This window comes from Chlorocebus sabaeus, chromosome 11 (assembly GCF_047675955.1).
Source record: "Chlorocebus sabaeus isolate Y175 chromosome 11, mChlSab1.0.hap1, whole genome shotgun sequence".
Taxonomy (NCBI): domain Eukaryota; kingdom Metazoa; phylum Chordata; class Mammalia; order Primates; family Cercopithecidae; genus Chlorocebus; species Chlorocebus sabaeus.
In genome coordinates this window covers 19,055,005-19,079,979 of record NC_132914.1, presented here as the reverse complement: position 1 = coordinate 19,079,979, position 24,975 = coordinate 19,055,005, and the positions used below count along the sequence as shown (strand labels likewise).

General features: G+C 33.9%; 1 protein-coding gene and 1 pseudogene across 1 annotated transcript in view; both read right to left on the bottom strand.

Annotated features, from left to right (window-relative positions):
- Positions 1–21,143, bottom strand: part of PIK3C2G (phosphatidylinositol-4-phosphate 3-kinase catalytic subunit type 2 gamma) — a 383,353-nt gene extending 362,210 nt beyond the window's left edge. The window contains 5 exon segments of the mRNA XM_007967793.3: positions 8,986–9,100; positions 11,977–12,134; positions 16,083–16,165; positions 20,243–20,734; positions 20,736–21,143. Of these exon segments, the coding sequence (XP_007965984.3) occupies positions 8,986–9,100; positions 11,977–12,134; positions 16,083–16,165; positions 20,243–20,734; positions 20,736–20,921 (1,034 nt within the window). The 5' untranslated portion in view covers positions 20,922–21,143.
- LOC103218711 (dnaJ homolog subfamily C member 8 pseudogene) lies at positions 691–1,471 on the bottom strand (annotated as a pseudogene).
- Positions 21,144–24,975: the final 3,832 nt, after the last annotated feature.

Here is a 24,975-nt window from a genome sequence, read left to right as displayed (position 1 = left end):
TTTGGGGGGTATAAAAATTTATTATACAAAAAGAATATTACCACTAACAAATGCAGACAGGCTAACATGGTACTGGGTGGAGGACGGCTAGCTCTTTGGAAAGTGAAAGGTTTGGGTGGCATGGGCTTCATGCCACGCTGATTGGTCAGTAGACGGTGGCACATGCCAAACACCACAGGGCATCAGGGCATCAGATGCCGCTCTGTGTGCCCACAAGTCTTCCCTGTCTCATCTGGGCCTTCGAAGGGAGCACACCCAGAAGCGAGCAACTGAAGTGAAGAGGCTTCCTAAGGTGCCCCTTCCAGGCTTGTCTCTGAAGTCACAGCAACACCATTTTAAGCAATATGTTAAATCGGATGATTTCCACAAACTATCCACGAAGTTTCCAACCATCACAATGCAGTGAAGTACAAAACACTGAGTTACAGGCTGTGGGAAGAGAAGGCAGCACCAATGGAGGCACCTTCTAATCCTGGTTGTTCTAGGGGCAAGGAGAGGGGAAGGTCTTTTTTTAAACCAAGCCCCTCATTTCAATGTACAAAAGAATTACTCTGATCAATATTAAATCGTATTGAAAACAAAATGGACTAAAAGCAAATTCCCCTTTATGTTGGGGTAAAAGTGGGAGGAAAGAATGAGTCCTTCGAAGCAGGAAGGGAGAGAGCAGGGGGAAGGTTCTGTGCCTGTGACCCCAGGTGGTCACTCAGGCTGCTCCATCTTTACTTTTGGTGGTCTCAGGAAGGTTCGATTTTTCTTCTCTTTCTTCCCCTTTGTATTGGCTTGGAAGTTTCGCCAGCTGTCCACACGACCATCTCGACTTTCCTCAAAGTTTTTCTGCCACTCTCTTTCCCGTTTGGCTTTTTCTTGAGCTTCAATCTCTTCTTCCCTTTGTCGTTTCCTTTCATGCATCTCTTTGGCTTCTCTCTCTTTCCTTTTAATTTCCAGCTCAGCAAAGAGATTCATTGTCTGTTTATATACAGCTTGTTTGAACAGTTCAGGATCATCCTCCTCTACAATTGTAGGTTTTCCTTCCTTCTTTAATTGTTTTTTTCGCTCTTTCACAGTGTGTTCCACGTATTCTTTTCCTGCCTGAATTACATCCAGGGCCCTCTTCTTTTGCTCCTGATCCAGTAGCAACTGGTAAGCTTTGTCCACAGCTTCAAGCCTTTTGTGCTCTGTCAGCATCATCTTGATTTTTGTCAGGATCCACCAAGATGGATAACTGCCGAAACCTCTTTTTTGTTTCCTCATCTGTAACTTCAGGATCTATCTGAAGAACCTCAAATGGGTTCAAATCGAAGCAAGAGGAACCGGGACGGGTCACTCTTTCAATCCGACTTTTCGATGTGAGAACCGAGTCTCTCTTCTCTATTTGTTTCACTTCACTGTAGAAGGTCACAAAGGCTTCCTCGGTGCTGCCTCCGCTGCCCCAAGTCCTGCTCTCTCCTGAAGCCGCCATTTCCCCGGCCCAGCCACCAAGTTATTATTATTTTTTTTAATCTGGAAAAAAGTTTTACAACAACTCTCAAGTTTGCAATGCTCTCCCTACTAAGTTACAAGCAGTCACAAAAGACAAGTATTAATATAACTATATAAATGAAGTTACTAAGAAAGTCAGTAAAAAAAAGTAACAGTGGTGAAACTGTCACTTTGTATCTTTCACAAAAAACATATACTAAGCCCCAAGGAGCTCTTTTTGTGGGGGGTATGGGATGCGAAATTTATGATATAGTCATTATACCAGGAGATCAAATATGCAGATTTCATTCTATCCTAAGGTTTTATTATTGTTTTTGCCCACAAAATTTCCAGTGGAGAAACATCCTACTACAGACTTTACAAATAAAAAACAATACATGAGCAATGTTTTGTCTTATTAATGTGATTTCAGCTAATTTGAAGTAATATGTAATTCAAAAGTTCTTTAATCACTTTATTTTATTTAAGAAAAACAGAGAATTGGGTCATTTAAACTTTTATTAATTCAAAATTGGGAAGATTTAATAATTCTTAGCTTCTAAAACTAGACAGTGCTTTTGGGTAACAAAAATAATGTGACAGCTACATTTTGGTATTATATATCTACAATAATATTAAATTATGTACCTACATTCACATGTAATTTGCCATATCTTCTTGGAACCCTCATGCAACAGCTTTGAGATTCCTTTGACCAAGTTTATTAGTTGATGATACTTGTGCAATTCAGCTTTTTAAAAAACCTTTGGCTGAAATATGCTATCATTTTTACAAGTAGCTTTTAATAATATTAAACAAACTTTATTTAGCACAAGGTCTTTCTTTGGGATTTCACTCTCAAGTGAAGGTGTATATATATGCATATGAGGACATTTGTTCTAGCACAGAGTTATTGAATTAAAACCAAATGCAAGTTGTATGGTGTGTTATTTTTGTGGTCATTAGCTATTTACTGCAGAAGTAAACCAAAGTTAATTATAGAATATTAGGTAAAGCACTATGAAGGAGATTAAAAAAGAAATTAAAGTCATTCAAGAAACTCTTATTGAATGATTTATTAACAGAACGCACTTTTTTACTGTGTGTGAGATAGCTCAAAGTTATGATATGTTCCTTTCTATCCTCCCACAAGGTTCTGTGATTTTATAAGTGGAGGAGTAGAGTTATGTAAAAGAGAAAGCACTTTATCTATTTCTTTGCTCAAAGTAAGTCTTAAAAGTTGGAATGAATTTTAATATTTGAAGTCTTAGGCTGTAACAAATTTGCTGAAAGTAATCAATTCGTTCAAGTTTGCTAAGTGAAATTGTTAATTTCACTGAGAAGAAAAAAGACTCTTCTACCCCTGCAGTTTTACTGCTAATGAGTGTAATCTATTACTTAAAACTGTATGTATTATGACTTAGTCTTTTTCTCACTGGTAATTAATAGTTTTATTTTTACTCTGAGTACAAAACAATTTCAATTTATAATCAAATGTTTAATGAACAAATTAATATAAATTGGGTCGGGCGCGGTAGCTCACTCCTGCAATCCCAGCACTTTGGGAGGCCGAGGCGGGTGGATCAATAGAGGTCACGCATTTGAGACCAGCCTGGCCAACATGGTGAAACGTCATCTCTACCAAAAATACAAAAATTAGCCGGGCATGGTGGCATGCACATGTTGTCCCAGCTACTCAGAAGCCTGAGGCAGGAAAATTACTTGAACCCAGGAGGCAGAGGTTTCAGTGAGACGAGATTGTGCCACTGCACTCCAGCCTGGGTGACACAGTGAAGAATCCATCTCAAAGGAAAGAACAAAGTAATATAAATTGTCATGAGATTAGTTAGAACTTTTTTAAAAAAATAGAAGTTTTTTGAAAAGGATTATTTTAGAATTTTAACTAGTCCCAGAGAGAAAAACAAGACTCTCAAGTAGATAGGAAGATCATTGTAATCAATGCTGGCAAGGATGCAGAGAAAAGGGAGCTCTTACACACTGTTGGTGGGAATGTAAATTACTACAACCATTATGGAAAATGGGATGGAGGTTTTGCAAAAGACTAAAATAAACTACCATGCAATTCAGGAATCCTACTAATGGGTATTTATCCAAAAGAAAGGAAATTAGTATACCAAAGGGATACCTGCACCTCCATGTTTATTGAAATACTATTCACATTAGCCAAGATATGGAATCAACCTAAGTATTCATCAATTAATGAATAAATAAAGAAAATGTGGTATATATACACAATGGAATACTCTTCAATTATTTAAAAAAGAATGAAATGCTGTCAATTGCAGCAACATGGATGGAACTAGAGGCCATTATGTTAAATAAAACAAGCCAAAATCTTCTCTTCTAGCTTTTTTGAATATACAATAATTGTTGTTAACTGTAGTCAAACTACTGTGCTCCCAAACACTGGAACTGATTCATTCTATCTAACTATATGTTTACATGTATTAACCCTCCTCTCTTCATCCTCTCCCCATCCCACACCCTTCCCAGCCTCATAACTATAATTCTATACTCTAACTTCATGAGAACCATTTTTAGTTCCCACATATGAGTGACCCCCTTCTACAAAGAAATGATAAATGTTTGAGGTGGTGGATATTCTAAATATCTTGACTTGATCATTATACATTCTATGTAGATATTCAAATATCACATGTACCTTATGAATATTTACAGTGTATCAATAAGAAAATAAGTCATAAAAAGAAACCACAGGTGTAGAGAAAAAAAAATCACAGGAGTGGTTTTTTGGTTAGGATGGAGAAACAGAAATACCTGAGCTCCTAGTAAATATTTGGCTAGAGAGTAATAAGAGATAAAATTATGAAGAAGCAATATACTTCATATATTATCAACGTATTTATGAAGAAAAAACTTATGTGAGATGGTTACAAGTATAGGTGAAGGCACAATTGTTACTCTCTGTAAAAAAGAGAGATGCAGGGACAGTCTAGGAAATAGTAGTTTCATTTTCTAGGACCTCATATCTGTGCTACATTCAATGGGAAAGAAAAGATATAGTTCCCGTCCTTGAGCTCACTGGAAAAACTGACTGGGATCAAGCTATTGCATAAGAGTATGGACTCCTTTCTCCATGGTAATGAAATCGGGAGTTGAAGAACAGGAACATGATTAAAATTTTTAATATTTTTTTAATGAAACAGATTATTTCTTTTTTCCTATTATTTCTCATATTGCTAACAATTTTGTATTAAGCTTCCATGAACCTATGACAAAATTGATAGTTTCTGTTCTGATTCTTTAATTTGCTCTGTGTTCATTATATAGTGTATTATTTAAAATCAGACAGGTAGAGTGAGAGTAAGAAAGTGAGAGAGAGAGAGAGAAAATGAAAGGGAGAATAAGAATGAGTGAGTCATGGGATATTTTAAACGAGAGAAAAGGTTTTATGATACTAAATTAAAATAAATGTTAAATAAGTTGCAAAAATAGTATAGTTATATTTAAAGGCAAAGAATTAGGCAGAAAATTTAGAGGCATGGTACTACAGAGATGGACCGCCCCATCCCCCACTGTGGAGGTAGACAAGCATGGTACTGAGATAGAAGAAGAGGCTGGGACCTGTCTGTGTTGGCTGTAGGTAAATTTGTTTGTGTGGGGGGCTGCGTTGGTGCAGCTTGAAGCGGAAACTCAACATTGGTCTGAGTCTGAGGTGTCCCATTTGATACTGGGGCCTGGAACTGGCCCCGCTTCCTGTTTCCTTGGCTCTGTGGCAAGGGATTTCCATCTGTATCATACTTAGAGCAGCAAGTACTTTCCCAATGTTTACCTTTATGACAATGCGAGCAAACAGTAGCAGGAGCATTTGGCTGTGTTTTTGAGCCGGCTTGTCTACTTTTAAGTTTTTAACAGTGCAATTTTTTTGAGTATGACCAAGTTGACTGCAATTATAGCAGGCTCCAAGAAAAGAATCAGTTGTGTCAGTCTGATTGCCATCCTTCATGGCCCGTGCTCATAATCGCTTTGTGGGTCTCCGATCCAATGCCTTCACAAGCTTTAATATATGCAGGCAACACCTCATGATCAGGTACATTTTGTCGCTGGATGGAACGCATGGCTGTTTTACACTCATGGTTCGCATTCTCAAAAGCTAATATATGAAGGAGAATACCCTGAGCACGCTCATCAGAGACAGATTTTTGAATAGCATCTTGTAACCTAGCCACAAAATCAGGATATAATTCATTGTGACCCTGTTTAACAGTAGCAAAAGACACAGGAGCTTGGCCTGGGGTGCCTAATTTATCCCAAGCTCTCATACACACCTTTGTTACTTGTTCCGTGGTAAGAGCATCAAAACCTAATTGGGCGGTAGTATCAGAATAATTATCGGAGCCTGTGAGCTAAGCCTGAGTAATTAGAATGCCATCAGCCTAATTTAGCTGAACCTGCAAACGGGCCTCCTCTGACCACCAGGTACGGAACTGTAAATACTGAGATGGAGTTAGAACAGCTTTGCCAAAAGGTCCCAGTCTAAAGGAAGCAAAATGACCTCAGTACAAAGAGTCTGTAATGCCATCTTAACATATGGAGAAATAGGACCATACTGAGTACAACCATCCTTGAATTCTTTTAAAAAGGTAAGACTGAGTGGCGCATATCGAAGCCCTTGTACCCCCTTGAGCATTAGGAGGTTACAGTGCAACGGGATAAGCCCACGCCTCTAATCTACTTGTTTGTTTGTTGTGGCGTAATAAGCATTGTATGGAAGTTTCAAGAACAGGCACATGAGACAGAGTCGGCATAGAAGTGACAGGAAAAGTATGTGTAGATAAGGGAAACTGAGGTTGAGGAGGTTGGACTGACCAGTATGAGAGTGCGAGAAAGGGTCACTGGGGGAGCAGAAGAGGCAGAAGCATACTAGTGATTATTGACATATGAAAAAGGAAATTTTGATTTGCTAGGAAAATTATCTTTCTTAATTTTGCAAAATTACAAGGTATAAACATCTTTATTAATTTGTTGATTAGATCTAGTTTTTATACCATGTGCTGTTCTGGAAAAGAGAGTAATTTTTGGAGAGTCTAAGTTCTTAAGTCATTATTCTTGGCTTCTAATATATCAGTACTTGAAATGTGGACTGTAGACTGGCAGCATAGATATCAGCAGATGCTTGTTAGAAATGGAGAGCCTCAGGCCTCACCCAGACCAACTGAAATCAGAATTCTTTCTCTAACAAGATCCTCAGGTGACACTTTAACATTTGAGAACACTGTGTTAATATCAGAATAATTGTGAAACTTCTCTATGCATTATATGGGCTCAGAGTCATATTTATTTACATTTCTCCCTTTTTAGGATTTTATTTATTACTTCACTAACCCTGAGAAATATAGAGTCTTCACTAATATACCAATATAACACTGCTATGTTTGTAGTCATATGTTTCATGATCTATTTGATCATTATTTTGAAGTATTATCAGAAAATTAGCATTTTCCCCAGCCAAATACTCCAAAGGAAGTATAATTCTATAAGTTTTAGAGTCTAAATTTTTACTTATTGCACCGTTGTTAACGTATTACATACTACCTGTGTTCTCTGTATAAAGTAGAACTTTATGAACAGATTTCCAAGTCTTTAAGGACACATATTTTAGACAAATTACATAGGAATACACTAAAAGTAATATTTGAATGATTTATATATATACCTTTAGATACTAGAAAAAACAGTAATAAATATTCTGCACATTAAAATAAGTTCTATCAATACAAGTAGCCTATTACTCTTAAATAATATGCAAATCCTTGATATACACAAATGGTTCAATGTCCATTAGGGAATAAATGACTATATTTAACATACATTAACATTTGGCAACTTTTCTATCTTAATAAAACCCAATTAAAGAAATTTTAATATGATTAAATGACTATGAAAACATTAAAATATACATTTATCAGTTAAATATTGAGCCATCTATTTATGAATAATTTACCTATTTAAAACAGTGATTAAATCAAGGTGTATACATTTTCTTCACATTATACTTTTCCAAATTTCTGTCTCTTTAATACAATTGCTTTCTGGATGATATTTCCTACTGCTAAAACTTAATGCAAGTATTTGACAATGTTTTGCTCTTTGGATCTAATGTTTTGGCACCAAGAGAAGTCCAGATGTACATGTGGAAAACTGCACATTCAAAAGATGAGTTTTAATGAGTAATCAATATAAGGTTAAATTTACTAAAATACTTTCCTGTGCTCATTGGATTTACTGTCAAAATCATATGTTGGGAGAAGGTAGCAGACCAGTGACTGAGTGTGTTAATAAGTTCAAATAAAAAAGGAAAATGGAATATCCGTGAACTTAGTGCAACAAAATATATGTAATTGCATATAAATATTTATTTTTTATTATGTATCATTATTATAAAATAATGATTGTAAAAATGTTATTGAAATATTTTAATATATTTTGTTATTAAAATAATAAAATATTATTTTTCCCACAATAAAGAAAATCATTAGTCTTAAAAGACATTCACTGTTAACATTGCACAATAAACAACTGGATTTACTAATAAGAATGTCATCAAATTTATCAAACTTCCCAAAAGATAATTTCAAGCACATTCATGATGGAGCAATGACAATGACAATGACAATGAGAATTTCAAAAGAAATACGTTTTTACTTCCATGAGATAGTTTTCAATCTTTAGATACTTGTAGAGATGCAAAGGAGATATATAAATAGGAATCTACTGTATTAAACATTTCAGTGTTTAATACCTTACTGTTTAGAATAACTATGCAATATCAGCAGAGAAATATTTATTTTCTTAAAGCTGTATTATCTGCTCAAGGCTAGTCTGTAGGAATTTCAGGCAAATAGTTATTTTGGTAAACTAAAAGATGATGTTTTTTATCAAATAAGTATTTGAAGTTGATATACATGAGAACAGACTTTTCCAATTGTTTTTAATGAGCTGCCTCAACAAAGTAATGGTGTTTTAGAACTATTCTATAAAAAGTAAGTTATAATGCTTATACTTAAGGCCCCTGTGATTTTAAAAAATCAGTATTTAATCAACATACAAGTATTATTCTAACCAAAAAAGTACTTATCACCAAAGAATTTATTTACTTAGCTGTGATCAGTTCTAATAAGCTTTATTACAGGTAGGATGAGCAACTTGTACTAGTTTGGGACTTTACTGGTTTCAAAGCTGAAACTCCCACATCCTGAGAGCTACCTCAATCCTAAGCAACCTGGAATGGTTGGTCACCCTAGTCACAGGTCATTTAAATATTTGTTTTCATAAATAGTCATAAAATAAAATAAAGTCAAGAATAAGACTGTTAATATGATTTAGAAAATTTCAAATTCACTGCAAAGGGGGTAAAATTGATGTAATTATGCTGATTATAAGACTATAATGTCTGCGTAACGTCTGTTTAAAACAAAACCAAAAACAAGTGGTAACTTAATATTTACAGATTATAACATAATCAAAATTGTATAAAATACTTACTTTTGTAAAAATTCTTCAGAGCCACATACATTTAGAATATGATCTTTGGGCAGTAACTGGTCATTTGTACAAAAATGCAGAATTTCTGCAATTAGATCTTTGACGAGATAGTTAGCTAAAGACAAAGAGGAATAATAAAAGTCAATAAAAGTGTATCATACTGACTAAGAAAAGTTTTTGAGCACAAAATATGACCAACACAGTACAAAGGATTGTAACTGTCTAGCTTCATCAAGGGGAATTAAACTGAGATTCATCTCACTTATCAGTTTGGTTAGATTTAAAGATATTTGGGGAAAATGTTGATTGCAATTCCTTTGATCAGTTCTGTATTCATGTAATATAACAAAGCTAGGTATTGTGTTTCTCATGTTAAAGCCCTTGGCACACTGTTGTTCTGCATCAAAATCTACTGCAATTTCTCTTAGGGACTTGAGAAATACACTCAGGAACTTGAGTATAGTCAGGCAAAAGTTCCAGGGGGTGCTTTATTCTTTCCATTTTTCAATCTCAGTGAGATGTATTGCTCCTTCTTAGAGTATCAGCATGATAAAAGGATTCTGAATTAACTGGAATATTTTCAGGGCATTTATACTAGTTAATATTCATATTCATGCCATGACATTAAGACAATTCTGTGATGATTGAGATGTTCTTATCAATGTTCTGTCACCGAGACATGGAAATAATACAGACTTTTCATTTTTTAGTTGATCTATGTGAATAAGTTATTTCACTTTTTTGACCTAGTTTCCTCATCTGTTAAATAGGGTTTATAATAGCACGATTCATTTTCCTCAAGAATCTGGTGCGAAGCTACCATAAAAAAAAATAGACAAATATGGTCAGTAAATTTAAAAGTATTATGCAGGTTATATTCACTCTGGAATATAATGTTAGTATTAATATTAATAATAGCTATATTTTACTGAGCAATTACTCTATTAAGTTCTTTACATGTAATTTCTTGATTACTGTACCTTTTATATAGGTATTATATCCCAAGTTTCAAAGATGAATTGACAGATTTTCAGGAAAGCTATGCAATTTTGTAGAGATTACACAGTTAGTGTTAAGTATCACATTTAAACAATATTGGTTTACTACAAGGTCTGTGCCCCTAATGACTCCAAGTCTCCACAATTGGTTGTTCTCTAGACTCTAAACAAGATCAGTCAGACTCCAAAGCCACCGTTGGTTCTTATTCCTTTCCCATGTAGTAATTACTCAAGGTTCTATCTTGAACAGCTATATTGTAGAAACTTTAATGAATATCTGCTCTCTCTCTCTCTCCACCTTTTTCTTTGGAACTCAAAATGTAGACATGCTATAGGGTAAAGTCATTTGTCTTCGCATGTTCACATACCATAATCTCCCCTTTTAAGCTCTTACATGAACATGCTATTTAATAGTGGCCAGCAACTGAAGACAACATGACCCAACCTTTGGTCTTTCTGACTGGATCAAAGTGCAGCACCATTGATCTTGGCTGAATAATCAGAATCTGGCTTTTAGGAACTGGGAGTTGGATCCCATAGAGATACTGAACTGTCTATAGATAGCTAGCCTAGTAGCTTGGCTTCCCACTTGTTTTGTATAAGCAAAGGAAATGAGTGACCAGAGAGTGAGAGACACATGAGAAGCAATTATATGAAATGAAATAAGATGCATACAGGAATTTTGGGCTACTTGGTTATTTGTGTTTTTCATATATTCCTAATTGCTGAAATTCATACACTTGAATTCTATAATAAATCCATATATATATATATGTGTGTATATATATATATATATATATTTTTTTAATGAAGTTTCGCTCTTGTTGCCCAGGCTGGAGTACAAGGGTGCGATCTCGGCTCACCACAACCTCCACCTCCTGGGTTCAAGTGATTCTCCTGCCTCAGCTCCCCTAGTAGCTGGGATTACACGCATGTGCCAGCACGCCCAGCGAATTTTTTGTATTTTTAATAGATACAGGGTTTCTCCATGTTGCTCAGGCTGATCTCGAACTCCCGACCCCAGATGATCTGGCTGCCTCGCCTTCCCAAAGTGCTGGGATTACAGGCATGAACCATTGTGCCCAGCCCCTATATTCTTTAAAAACTTTTTTTTTTGGTTAAGCTAGCAGGAATTGGTTTCTTTTCATTTCAAACCAAGAGAGTCTTGACTAATATACCAATATAATACTGCTATGTTTGTAGTCATCTGCATTAGCTCAGAACCTTGAATAGAGTAAGAAAGAAGCACAATAATAACAGTAATTAATAAATACAAGAAAATATTTAATGGATCATTATGTGTCAGGAAATAGTTTCCTGTTAATATGTAGAAACTCAATAGCAATCTAAATGTTTAAAGAGCTAATACTGTTTTGCAGATTAGTGGACTATAACAATGAAGTAAGATACTAAATAACTTTACAGATATTCTAAAACTTTAGAAAAGTAAAAATCCTTAGGCAAATTTGATACAATATAAATTCCTGGGTTTCATCCCCAGAGACCCAATCAATAGGTTTGCTAATTCTGATGGAGGTATGTTACACCATGCTACTAGATTCCTCATTATGGAAATAGAGATTCTGTGTAACAATGTCTATTCTACCTCACAACTTATTTGTATTTCAATGAAATATTTGTTCCTACTAGATAGAAGCAGCCATTTTTACTTTAATACCATCTTTATCTAGAATCTCTTTGAAATTCATTTTTTTAATATATTAAAAACCTGCTATACTTGCTATTAAGCATTTTATAGCAGGAAGATAAAATATTGTGGGGTGAGCTATGTGAAGATACTTCTCGAAGAAAATAGTTCTGCTTTCCTCCCTTAAATATTAACAAAAGGCTCCCTGATGTTTTCTTCTTATTTCACTTCAGGGGAAAACAGTAGCTAATATTATTTTTAAATCATTTCAGACTTTGAACTCAAGGCTACGTAGCCAGTACCAGCTTTGTAGAGATTTGTAGACTTATTTGTAAAGTTGCTTACCACATGGCATAAAATGAAGAGGTTGTGTTGAGTTATCAATAAAAATATGTATATTAAACTTGGTCTTAGAAAAGAGCTGATACGGAAATGCTGTAGTAGTGCTCCAGATCTTCCCAGAATTGAAATTAATGTCAGCTGCATGATATCTTTCTCTGATTCTGAAAAATATATGTTAAGAAAAATACTTAGGACAAGACCTGCAAGACACAGTTTAAAACATATTGCCCACAATATAATCATAAGAAACTTCATGTGGTGTTTTGCTATAAAAGACTTAAAACATGAAAGGAATCAGTACTTGATTTGTGGTGCAGTGCATCTAGCTAGTCCAGATTGGTAGAGATTGCAATTATACCAAAAACAAGCGTAAAGGACTGTTCCTTAGGCTTTCCCAGGAGCATCTCATTTGAAATAATTAAGAATTCATTGTCATAACATGAAACGTGAGGATTCACTCTGAATATTATTACTTGCTTCATTTACATTGCTTTTAATGCCAGAGTTCTTCCTCTTAGATTTCGTTCACGCCTAATTTTGTCAAGCTGCAAGTCACTCGTTTTGATTTAGAAATTTTGGCAAATAAATTCTCTTGTTTTCGTCAAGTTTGTAAACACTATTCTTGTCTCTCCATTTTCTTTAAAATTTTTAGATACTACACAACTACTTGAATTTTACACAAATATTAGAGCCTAAAAGTAATTCTTATATTCTGAACAATTACACATAAATGAGTCAAAGAATTGCAAAAACAGTTTACCCTTGGAGCCAGAAGCCTTGACTTTGGATCCTGGCACTTTCATTTAGTAACGTTATGGCCAGAGGCAAGTTATTTGACTAGTTTTTTTGCACAAGTGGTGATATTAATATCTACCTCAAAGGTTTACTGAGGTAGATATTAATATCTACATCAAAGGTTTTCTATTACAATGGAAAAGACGTGTAAAAGATTTACAGATTGTAAAGCAATATACACATGTAAAGTATAATGTCATTATGTTACCATAGCTTGATTCTCTGTGATCAATGTTTTATGCCCACATGTAGAATATAACATGAAGATATTTTCAAGTAGCTATTTAAAATGTTTCTGAGGGTGAATATGAAGTCTTTTTTTTTTTAATTTTTTTATGTTAACTATGCTGACATCTAAACTTCATGGTTCTCTTCCTAAATTGCAGAAACTGCAGTTAATTTTGCATGATCCTAATAGCTATTTGTGGAGTACCAATGCTTTATTCTATGGAAACATCTTCTCCATGAGGGGCCTGGCAAATGGGTAAGGAAATACACATTCATCCAATGGCCTGGCATGCATCTGTATCCACTTGTGTTCTAGATTCCATCCCTTAGTTTCTGATTCAGTAGATCTGCGGAGGGTCCCCCAGACTTGTCCTATTAACAATTTCCCAAGTAAGCTGCTGCTGTTGCTGCTCTGAAACTGCAGTTTGAGAGCCACTGCTCAGAATGAGGACGTGGGCCACTCCTCATTTTTATACTCTACCATTAAGGTCTAGAGTCCAGTTAGGGATTGAGGAACCTTATGAATTGCATTTATCACATAATAAGACACTTCTCAATGCGTCCATGATTTCAGCTTCTACCATTTTAAGAAATTAAATTTAAAACACAAATTCATGATTCATTCTCTCCTAAACCTTTGCTGAGCATCTACCATGGGCCAGAAACTTCTTTCATATGGTATGGCATGTTATCATATTTGTTACAAGAATATGGCATTTTTTATTTGAAAGATGTGGCTTTAAAGTATGTTACAATGAGAAATCAAAGTTTTGGAGACCCTCTTTTGAAACAGCTCTCAAATTCCATTTGATCTTCTTTTGAATTAAGGGTGCTTGCCACATAGTAGGTCCTCAAACATACTTATTTTTGAGTAAATATCCTGTTGTGTACAAAATAATTATGCATGTATACATTTAATCATTTTATAAATATTTGCCAACAAATTATTGAAAACAAGGAAAGAGTGTGTGAATATAACTTATGGCTTCTTTTCACTACTGTGAAGTTATTGTTTGGTGTATATTTTAGTTTTCATGACTATTATGAAATAAACTATTTAGAAAAATTATATTAAAGAGCTTGGAAAGTACACTATAAGTCATTGGAAAATCATCACATAAGGTATTTTGATGTCACTACTGCATCCACAAAAACATTTCATCTAAGAATATGAAATTGTGTTTTAAAAAAGAGAGTTGCTGGAGGAGCTAATAATGTGGTCTGTGAGTAGCGTTATTCACAAGAGTGATCTTAAAGTATTAAGACAGTTCTTTGCCATGCTTAGAAGGTAAAGTAAAAGTTAACTATATTTTAGACGTAAAGTAGCAAGTTTCTACCTATGCTTATCATATTGTGACAGCGAGTAGCTTATTCCTGAAATAATAAATATTGATAACATTAAAAATACTAATTTAGGAATCCTAAGTACTATTTCGAATTTTTTTCCCTTAAACTAGAGCAAGAAGTTAAAGATTGAACATTTCCGTGAACTTGAGGCGATTTGTTTTTGCAAATTTGAGGTGAATGTTTTGTATCTTTGTGTGTAAGCTTTTCAATCCTTCTCATGGTTATAGGTTTTATGAGGCAGGGACCTTGCTTTTTTGTTTACTTGTTTATTTTAAATATGAGTATCTTCCACGCATGAGCTAGTTATTAGACAATGAAATAGACTTTAAATTAATGACTAAATAAATGATTCAAACATTTAATTTCAAATAATCATTTGGTAGAAAGTGAAAGTTTATAAAACTGTATAGTTATATTTTAGACAACAGCCAAAACTGAGTTAAAACCAAATAATTAAAATATGAATGCCTTAGTTTTCCTTTTTTTTTTTTTTTTTTTTTTTTGATACGGAGTTTCCCTCTTGTCGCCCAGGCTAGAGTACAATGGCGCGATCTCAGCTCACTGCAACCTCCACCTCCCAGGTTCAAGTGATTCCCCTGCCTCAGCCTCCCGAGTAGCTGGGATTACAGTCTCCTGTCACCACACCTGGCTAATTTTTGTATTTTTAATAGAGACGAAGTTTCATTCACCATGTTGGCCAGGCTGGTCTCGAACTCCTGACTTCAAGTGATCCACCCACCTGGGCCTCCCAAAGTGCTGGGATTACAGGCATGAGCCACCATGCCTAGCTTTTTATTTTTCTTTTTTGAGACAGGGTCTCACTCTGTCGCCCAGGCTGGCGTGCAATGATGTGACAGCTCACTGCAAGCTCCACATCCCGGGTTCAAGTGGTTGTCCTGACTCAGCCTCCCAAGTATCTGGTGTTACAGGTGCATGCCACCACACCTAGCAATTTTTTGTCTTTTATATTTTTGGCAGAGACAGGGTCTCACCACTTTGGCTAGGCTGGTCTTGAACTCCTGGCCTCCTGTGATCCACCTGTCTTGGCCTCCCAAAGTTCTGGGATTACACGTGTGAGCCACCGTGCCTGGCCGAATGCATTAGTTTTTCAAAACTTTCAGAAACCTTAGCAACAGAAGAGGCAGAACTATATAAATTTTAATTGCTAATAAGAAATTGGCCTTAAAAAAGGTGTCTATGTTTATATCATAAATTCATCTTTAGATTAACAAAATACCAGTGATTTTTTTGGAATATCTGCTAGTGATCAAATTCATTTCTCAATGAATTAACACACATGCATTTATTCAATATTCTGCCAATCCACTCAAGATAAGATTGAACTATGATGATTCTGTATAGACTGCCCCAGGTAGGGAGGATAAATTTATGTTAATTTGGGGGTTAGCCAGAGGTGTTAGTCACTTATATCATTAAACAACAACAAAAAAATTCATTGCAAACCAAACCACCAACAAACAAGTGCACGTCTGAATTTATAAAACATTTAACTTTAACCAAATTTTTAAGAGAAAAACATCTATTTGACTATAAACAACAAAAACATTAACAGAAGTTGATTAATGAACTAATTTGTCAAAAATTTGTGTGTGTGTGTGTGTTCTGAAATTACAGGACTTTGACTTTTACATGCTAAATTAATCAGTTCAGTGATGTCAAAATACACAAATTTATTTAGGCACAAAAATTTCAAAGTTTAATGAAATACCAGTACTCACTTTTTTACTCTGTTGCAAAAAGAGGCCAGACTCGTATTACTGCCTTGAGGTACTTCCACTAGCTGAATGGAACAACCTATTGACTTAAAATAAAAACTACTAAATTAATATAATTTGGTGAAGAGAAAATATTAAATAATTCTACAGTTTTATCCTGTTTTGAAGTTTCATTCAGATTTCATTTTTAAATTGTTTTTTAGATTTTTAAAAATTGAAGTAATATTTACATATAGAAAAATGCATAGATCTTAAGTATATAATTTGAGTTTTGTAAAAGGCATAAAACTGTGCTATCAATACCCCAATGACAATATAGAACATTTCTTTCATTTCAGAAAATGTCCCCATATCTTTTTTTATATAAATCTGCATATCTATTTGGTAACTACTGTTATTCAGATTTCTATCACCATAAATAAGGTATATGCGGTATTTTATTTGCAGCTTCTATATAATGATACACATATTTTAAAATTATTTCTGCTATCACACATATCAGTAGTTTATCATTGTTATTGCTGATTAGTAGTATTCCATTGTGTGACTGTTCCACAGTTCGTTTAGTCATCTTCCTATTAATGAACCTCTGGGTTGGTTTTAGCTTTCTGGTATTGTAAAGAAAACTGTTAATGCTCATATACAAGTAAATATGTGAATGCATGCTTCATTTCTTGGGAATATATACATGAATAGCTTGGGAATATATGAATGAATAACTTGGTCAGACAGCGCATGTAGGATTAAAGAAACCATTCTTGCCTTATGCATTTTAAAACTCTTATTATGTACACATTTCAATTTATTATCTCTTCCTGATTGACCATTTTAGCATTACAAAATGATCCCTTTTTTCTCAGCCCTGAAATAATATTTTTGATATTAATAATCATGCAAGCATTTTTTCCTGATTGAATGTTAAGTCTTTTTGTTTCTTTTACTTTCAATCTATCTCTGCCTTTGTTTCTTGTGTCCCTCGTAGACAGTAATTGAGTCCTTCCTTTTTTTAATCTCATTTGTCAATTCCTGCCTTTTGTTTGGAATGTTTATTCTATTTACATTTTGTATATTTATGGAAATTGTTAGATTTAAGACTGTCTTACTTATATTTGTTTCTAATTGTCTTTTCTATTTTATTCTGTTCTTCTATTTCTCCTGACATGTTTATTTTATTTTATTCTTCTGCTGCATTTTTAGATTTTCTTCTTTTTTTTTTTTTTTTATAATTCATGGTACTAGCTCTAGGAATTACAATATACACTCTTAACATATCTCAGTTTACTTGGAGTTACTACTGTACCATTGCATTTAACATGTATGAATTTACATAGCAAAATAACATTTAACCCCCTTCCACCCATTATGTTATTATTGTCAAATAGTTTTTATCCACATACACAATAAATCCTACAATAGCATGCTATTGTATTGCTTTAGTACATTGTCTTTCAAAAAATTTAAAGTAGTCATTTGTATTATTCAACTACTATTTCTAACATTCTTCATTCTTTCCTAGATTCCATCTGGTGTCATTTTCCTTGTACCGGAAGTATTTAATTTGGCATTCTCATGTGTCTGCTAGCTGACTGATTTCTTTCAACATTTGTTTATGGTAATGTCTTTATTTTGTTTTTGGATTTGAAACTTATACTCAGTGGAAATGAAGTATGTTTTATTTTCTTTCAAAGATTTAAAAATGTCATTCTATTGTCTCTGGCTTCCATTGTTTTGAGTGAGAAGTTTCATTTTATTCACATTGTTGTCCCACTGTGTAAAATCTTTTCTTCCCTTTTTGCCCCCTTCCATAATTTTCTCTTTTAATTTTTAGATGTTTGAGTATAAAATGTCTATATGTGGCTGTCTTTGCATTTATTCTATTTGGGTTGTGGTGAGCTTCTTAGATCTGTAATTTGATATTTTCTATCAAATTTGAATAATTTCCTGGCCATTATTTCTTCAAATTAATTTTGCTCCCTATTTTTCTTTCCTCTTGTTAGCATTCCAGTTGTCCACATATTATGCTTCTTGTCTCATAAGTCCCTGAATCCCTGCTCATATTTATATGATTCCTGTGTTTTCTCTACTTCAGATTGGATAATTTCTACTGTTTTGCTTTCAAATTATTATTTTTCACCTGTTCTTTCCTATCTGTTGTTAAGCACATCAAGTAACTTTTTTATTGCATATATTTTGTTTCCAGCACTAGACTTGGCCTTTGTTTTTGTGTGTTTGTTTCTTGATGTTTCTAATTTCCTGCTGAGCTCATCATTGGGCTAGCCATTATGAACATCTTTAACTTTATCTACTTGAACATACTTTTAAGAACCAATTTAAAGTCCCCATCTGTTAATTCCAACATCTGGATTGTCTCAGAGGCTCTTTTGACTGATAGAGTTATTTTCTTGAGCGAGAGCCAAAATTCCCTGCTTCTTTACATATCTATGCATTTTTTATTTTATGTTGAATATTGTAGATGGCTCATTATGAATCATCATTGATTTTTTTTTCATTGACAGGCAGTTAAAATCTTTCTTGTCTTGTTTGCCTTATTACTCTGATTTTTGGTTGTTGTTAGGCCACATCTATTTTGGTTGATGTAGCATTCATTTTAGAGCATGAGTTTTACTCTTAAGATATGGCTTTGTAGCTTCATTTGAATGCCTGAAGTGCTCAGCTCAATCTCTTCTCTAATTTGGCCCAAATTTCTGCCTTGTAATTTCAAGTCTGTGTAATTAACACAATCCCATCCAATTTTCAGTCAAAAGCTGACATTATCTACTAAGCCTTGCAAGCACATCCTAATATTGGCCAAGCAGTAAGTCCTTTCTATACTTCTGACCCATACCCATTTCATAGCTACCTCTTCTTTAGCACTCTGCTTGTCAAATCATAACTGCTTCTGCAACTTGGAACTGCAGGCTGTGCCTTCGCAGTAAGTGATACTGCTGCTCAGATTGGGCTCCACCAGCCTGCACAGCAGCATGAAATTGCCCTCAGGCACAGACTGAGATGATCACAGGGCTCACTTTTCTCAAGGATTTATGTTCTATACTGCCTATTCAACACCTTCAATCAACTGCTTCATTTATTTCGTCTAACTGTATAGTTGTTTTTAGGAGTAGGGAAAGTTTAGCAGTTGTTACACTATTGTGATCAGAACTAGACAGCCTGAAGATTTAATGAATTTGAATTTAGATATTTTGAGGTGCTACCTCTTTTGCAAGTGAATTCGAATGAAGTAGAATTAGATGTTTCTTTTCCTATGCACTTACTCCACCTGTTATTTTACTATGTTGCCATTATTTGTTTGCAAGTTAACATGAGCAATATGCTATTCCTGAATTCAGACATCATATCTTTTCTTCTTTGCATTATTCTGGATAGCATATCACAATATATTTTAAGGATTTTTAAAATAGTTGTTGTATTAAATAAAGAACCCGTCTACCTCAACCAGGAAACTACAGCTGCAATAATGTTTCTTCTTTTTTAAATCAGAAATAAATATTATTTACTTCTGATTTTACTTGTGTCTAGACTCAAGCAGAGAAACAGAGAATTCTTCAAATACAGAAAAAAGCTCTGGTTACTAAAATGATTGGGAAGTTAGTAATAAACGCATTAAGATGAGTCACACAATGAATACTTAATTTCCTACCTTTGGAATGATCTCGATAGAAGTTGCCTGCTAATCGTATAAATTAGGAGACTCTGAGTAAAGGGACATTTTTTCCTACCAATAATGATATAAAGTTCCAAATCATTACAATGTGACTTAAAATATAAATGTAATGAAACGTATTTGTGTTTGCGTATGTGCATTAAACAAAAAATAGAAAATATTATCAGTTAAACCTTCAACTCTGCTATTTTTATCAATGAAATGAAAGTACCATAATTAAAACTAAATAAAATTTTATAACAGTTTTGATGAAACTGGAACTGGAACCTTACAGATGATATTTAAAAAATTTTATTTCCCCTTTTCTCGGAAAAAAATCTTTAATACAAGAACACATCATTTCTGAAAATATTTTTTTCAAAAGTAATATGAATAGGTTTCCCTATTTAAGGTTAGTTACCTTCATTACCAAATTAACACAATACATTATTGAATGATTCTTTCAGATTCATATTTTTAGATTGACATGTATTATACATACCTCTATGTTCTTCTGCCATGTACTTTCCCCCATCCCGGGTTGAAGAGAGCCTTTCAAAAGCATCAAAGAGGGTTCCACAATGTTCACATGTCCACTCCTTTTATTCTCTTCTTTGGGCATGAATTCAGTTGAGAAGGACGAGTTTGTAGGAGGAATGCTGCTTTCAAATCCTATATGGTAGTTACGGTTTTCATTTTCTAATTCTTTCTGTAGATTAATTTTATCCAAACTTGTGAATGATGGAGCTAAAATATTGAATCTGGAATCATCAGCACCATGATGTTTTCCTATGGGGCTTCCCCAGGGGCATTCTTTATTCATATTTTGAGGTTTTGGTAACACAGAAGGACTAAAACCAATTGCTGGTGCTTTTCTAACTTGATGCCAGGAGAGTTCACGGCTTTTAGAAGTGAATTCATTCAAAGATATTTGGTGTGCTTCATTTAATGAATGCCCTTTTGAGTCCCATTTTGGTGCAACAGGCACAAAAAAAGGTGTCTTCATCAATTTCACTCTCGTAGTGTGGAATTTTGCCACTGATCTCATCTACTATCTGATCAAAACCCAGACTGACTTGGCTAGAAGAATGGGGTTGATTTACAAAGAGAAATTCTTGGTGTTCATACTGCTTTTCATGTGATTCATTGGGATTTGGATCTGTTTGCCAAAAATATGCCATTTTTTATTTTATGTAACTGAGAGGGTTGACTCTGCTCCAAATATCTCTTTGATAATACAAAAGAAGATAGAAATTTTCCTAGAAAAAGCATAAAATGAAAGAAAAAGTATTTAATTTGAAAGAAAAGAGCTTATAAGACAGATATAGGATAAATAACTATAAACAAGTGTTTTGTGGGCTTTTTTTTAGCAAATGAAATAATTCCTTAAGTACTATAAAACTCTATCCGGTCTTACAACATTATGAGTCTGAAAGGAAAGTATTGACTGGGTAGACTGACAAAACTCCTGTGACAGAAAAATAAGTTCACCTCAATTATAATGAAAGTTTCATGAATCTATTCAAAGTCAATATTCCCCCTTTTTCTATTAAATATCCACTTATCATTTAAGTACAGAGGGAAATCTATAAGCATGTTGGCATGCTAAAGTCTCTTTCTTATTAGCTAAACAGTCTCTTCTTGACCAGCAATTACCCCATCCATAGACATAGTTTTAACTCTTTTCTAACCACCGTAACAAATCACCTTAATATGGTTAGCTAGACTTTTTCCTTTTCCCCAAAAAACTCTAAATAATTGCAAAGCCTTTTATACTTCCCTAAAACTACTAACATTAAGTTCATCAATTGACTTTACGTTAGTAAATTCAAAAGACAGTTTTCAGTCCTTTTTGAATTTATCTCTTCACAGGATTTGATACCATTCACCATACTTGTAATTTCTTGCTTTCTTACTTTGGCTTTTCATGACACTGAACTTTCTGAGTCTTTCCGTGGTTTTTGTTTTGTTTTGTTTGTTTTCTATTATGCATTTTCCATCATATCCTTGTCAGAGCTTTTTTTCTTCCCTATTATTCTTTTATTGTAAATTATTTCATACCTCCTGTGGTTTAAATTACCATCCCATCCATTTGTCAATGACTTTAACCTTGGCCACTCTTCTTATTACTTAATCAATAGCTCCATTTGGACATCTTTTAAGTCTCCAAATGAAAGTCCAAAACTAATCATAATTCACCCAAGAATCTGCTCTTATTACAGTGTTCTATGGGGCAAAAAAATGACACAATTATTCACGCAGTTGCTTAAACCAGAAACCAGAGTTTCACCTTTGAATCCTTCCTCATCTTTCTTCTTCTATATCCAATAATCCACCAGTCCTTGTAGGGTGTACTACAGTAATACATCTTGAATCTGTCTTCCCCTCTCTATCACTACTATAGTCCTCATTTAAAGCTTGCATATTTTCACTTGAAATATTGTATTGACTCTGGGACTCCTTTTCCATTTTCTGCAATTCATTTTTGTGCCCTATACAGTAATCCAATCATGTATGTTTTATTTAAGACATTAACCAAATATCTCCACTGGTTATAGTTTTTCAGTGGTTCCCTATTATCTCAGGATAACGTTTATTAATTCCTCAGTTGACTTGGAAGTTCCTTAATGATACGTGACACTGCACACTCTCTAGGTTCACCTTATGCTACTCAGTTTCATTCTCTCCTTTTCATCGGCCTGGCCTTCTGGCTCCTTAAAAGGACTTCATTTTTGATAACTGACATTTTCCAGGGTGTTATTCTGGACACTCATCCTACTTCTTGCCTTGCTAATTATTTTTCATTATTTAGGATTTAATTGAAATATTACTTCTTCAAAGAAACCTTCTGAATGCCCTGGGAAGGTAAAACTACTGCATATTTTCTACAGTTTACACTTCTCATTGGGACTAATAATTATACCTGTAATTACATATGTACCATTTCACCTTTCCATTAGATCAGCAGACCACATTTGTTATTGGTTTTTTTTACTTACAACTCAGTGCCTCGTCCATTGCTTCACTCAGAGTAGATGCTCTTTTGTTGACCATTTTATTTAACAAATTTTTAAAAACCACAGTTAAGTTAGGAGAAAAATGAAATTGTGAAGTATTTGCTTCACTTTGATGGATTTATTAATTCTCTTGACAATTGTGTGTGAATGTGGTAAAGACAAAAACAATTTTAAAGGATAATTCTGGTAATGACTATCAAACATTTCTCTATCAATCTTTTTTGCAATGCAATTTGATTTTTATTATATTGGCATTTAAATTTTTTTGAAAATCATAATCACCTAAGGAATAAATGAATTAGATTTATTATACTTTATATATTCAGTAAAGTAATTGAACTAACTGATAAATTTGGGAAAGATTTTCAAGAGATGTATGTAAATGGTGTATATAATAAAGTGTTAACCAGAAAATGAATCTCAAAATATTATTTAAAGCTATTATAAGAATTCATGAGTCACATAGCTATATCATTATCTACCTGAAACGCCCTTTTCAGGAATGGCAATTTTTCTCTTGATGTTTCTAGTATAAGCTATGTTTCATTGGAGCAAATTGTACTCCTTCAACCATCTGTCATGGAACTCAGAATTTGTCAGCAGATGTGACTTTAATTTTGACAACAACACTTAATATTCTGTTCCGCTGTTTCTTAGCTTGACTTGTTCCTTGTAGTTTATTATGGTAAATGTAGCTACATTAAAGTGACTTTTACAATTTTTGATGTTTTCAAAACCTTGAGTTTTTTTAATTTTATGGAGTCACAGGAAGGTCTTTAAATAAGGTATCAGTGGTCTGATGCAGCAATTAAAGATTCCTTTAGGCTGGACCATCTTGTTATTGTTAATGATACCTAACAGTTTTTGAGCACCTACTCTGTGCTAATGCTTTATATAGAGAGATATTTATGTTTTAACATGTTTATTTCTCACTTCAATCTGTCAGATATATAATATTATTACTACCACTGAGCAAATAAAGAAATGGAAGAACAAAAAAGTGTATTAACTTATCTAAGGTTTGAATTTATGTTCACAGATTTATCATAAACAGGGATTAAAGGAGGCACATGGCTGAACATGACATACTAGTATAACATGTAGAGTATGCCTGGATTTTGGCCCTGAAACAGAGTATTCACTCAACTCAACTATCTCCACTAAAAAGGGTTAAAAACTTTTTAATTTTTATTAATAACAACTTTTTTTTCAAGTACTTCTCACAGTAAGCTTGAAATGGGTTAGAAGCCTGTCTGAAAAAATTTCATTATCATGAGATAAAGGAGAATGAGAAATATCTTTTCATATTGAAAATGTAATAAAAACACAACCTCTTCCAGATCCATTTCTTAATATTAAATTTGGTTGTTTTAAGAAATTTCTAATAATTTTCAACCTTCTTTTTACCATCATATTCTAGAAGCTACAATATTTCCTAGTTTATAAACAAACAAAAATGTTATTTAGTTCCAGCCAATAAATGTTTGCATTTTGCATTATGAAGTAATGTATAAAATAATTAAAAGTCACACACTTCGACTTTGAAACAGACTACACATGTAGTTTAAGAGCAATTGTGACATATTTGAGAAGACATGTCTAAGAGTCCCTGATTTAAGTAAGTCTGCAGAACTATAGAAAATGTATTTCATAGACAAAACTGTGTCCCCTCAAATATTCCCATGTTTTGATCCCTGGAACCTGTGACCATGGTAAGTTACCTGGCAAAGAGGATTTAAGGCTGCAGATGAAATTAAGTTTCCTAATTAGCTGACCTTAAAATGGAAAGATTATCTGACTGGACCCAGTGTAATCACAACGATCCTTAAAATGGGAGAAGGAGAGAAGAGATCAGACTGCTGCTGTGATATGAGGATTGAATCCACTTTGCTGGCTTTTAAGATGAAGAAAGGGGCCACATGGCTAGGAACATAAGATGTCTCTAGAAGCTGGAATCGTCAAGGGATCTCTCCCTTGGGGCTTCCAGGAAGGAATACAGCCCTGATGAAATCTTGATCTTAGCACAATGGGACCCATGTTGGACTTCTGACTTACAGAACCGAAACGTAATAAATGGGTTGCTTTAAGCCACAAAGTTTGTGATAATTTGTTACAGCAGCAATAGAAAAGAAATACAATATATAAACTGAAAGGTATTTCCTAAATTAACTGGAAAATCAGAGACTAGAATAAGTATAGAAGACCTCACAAAAAAACA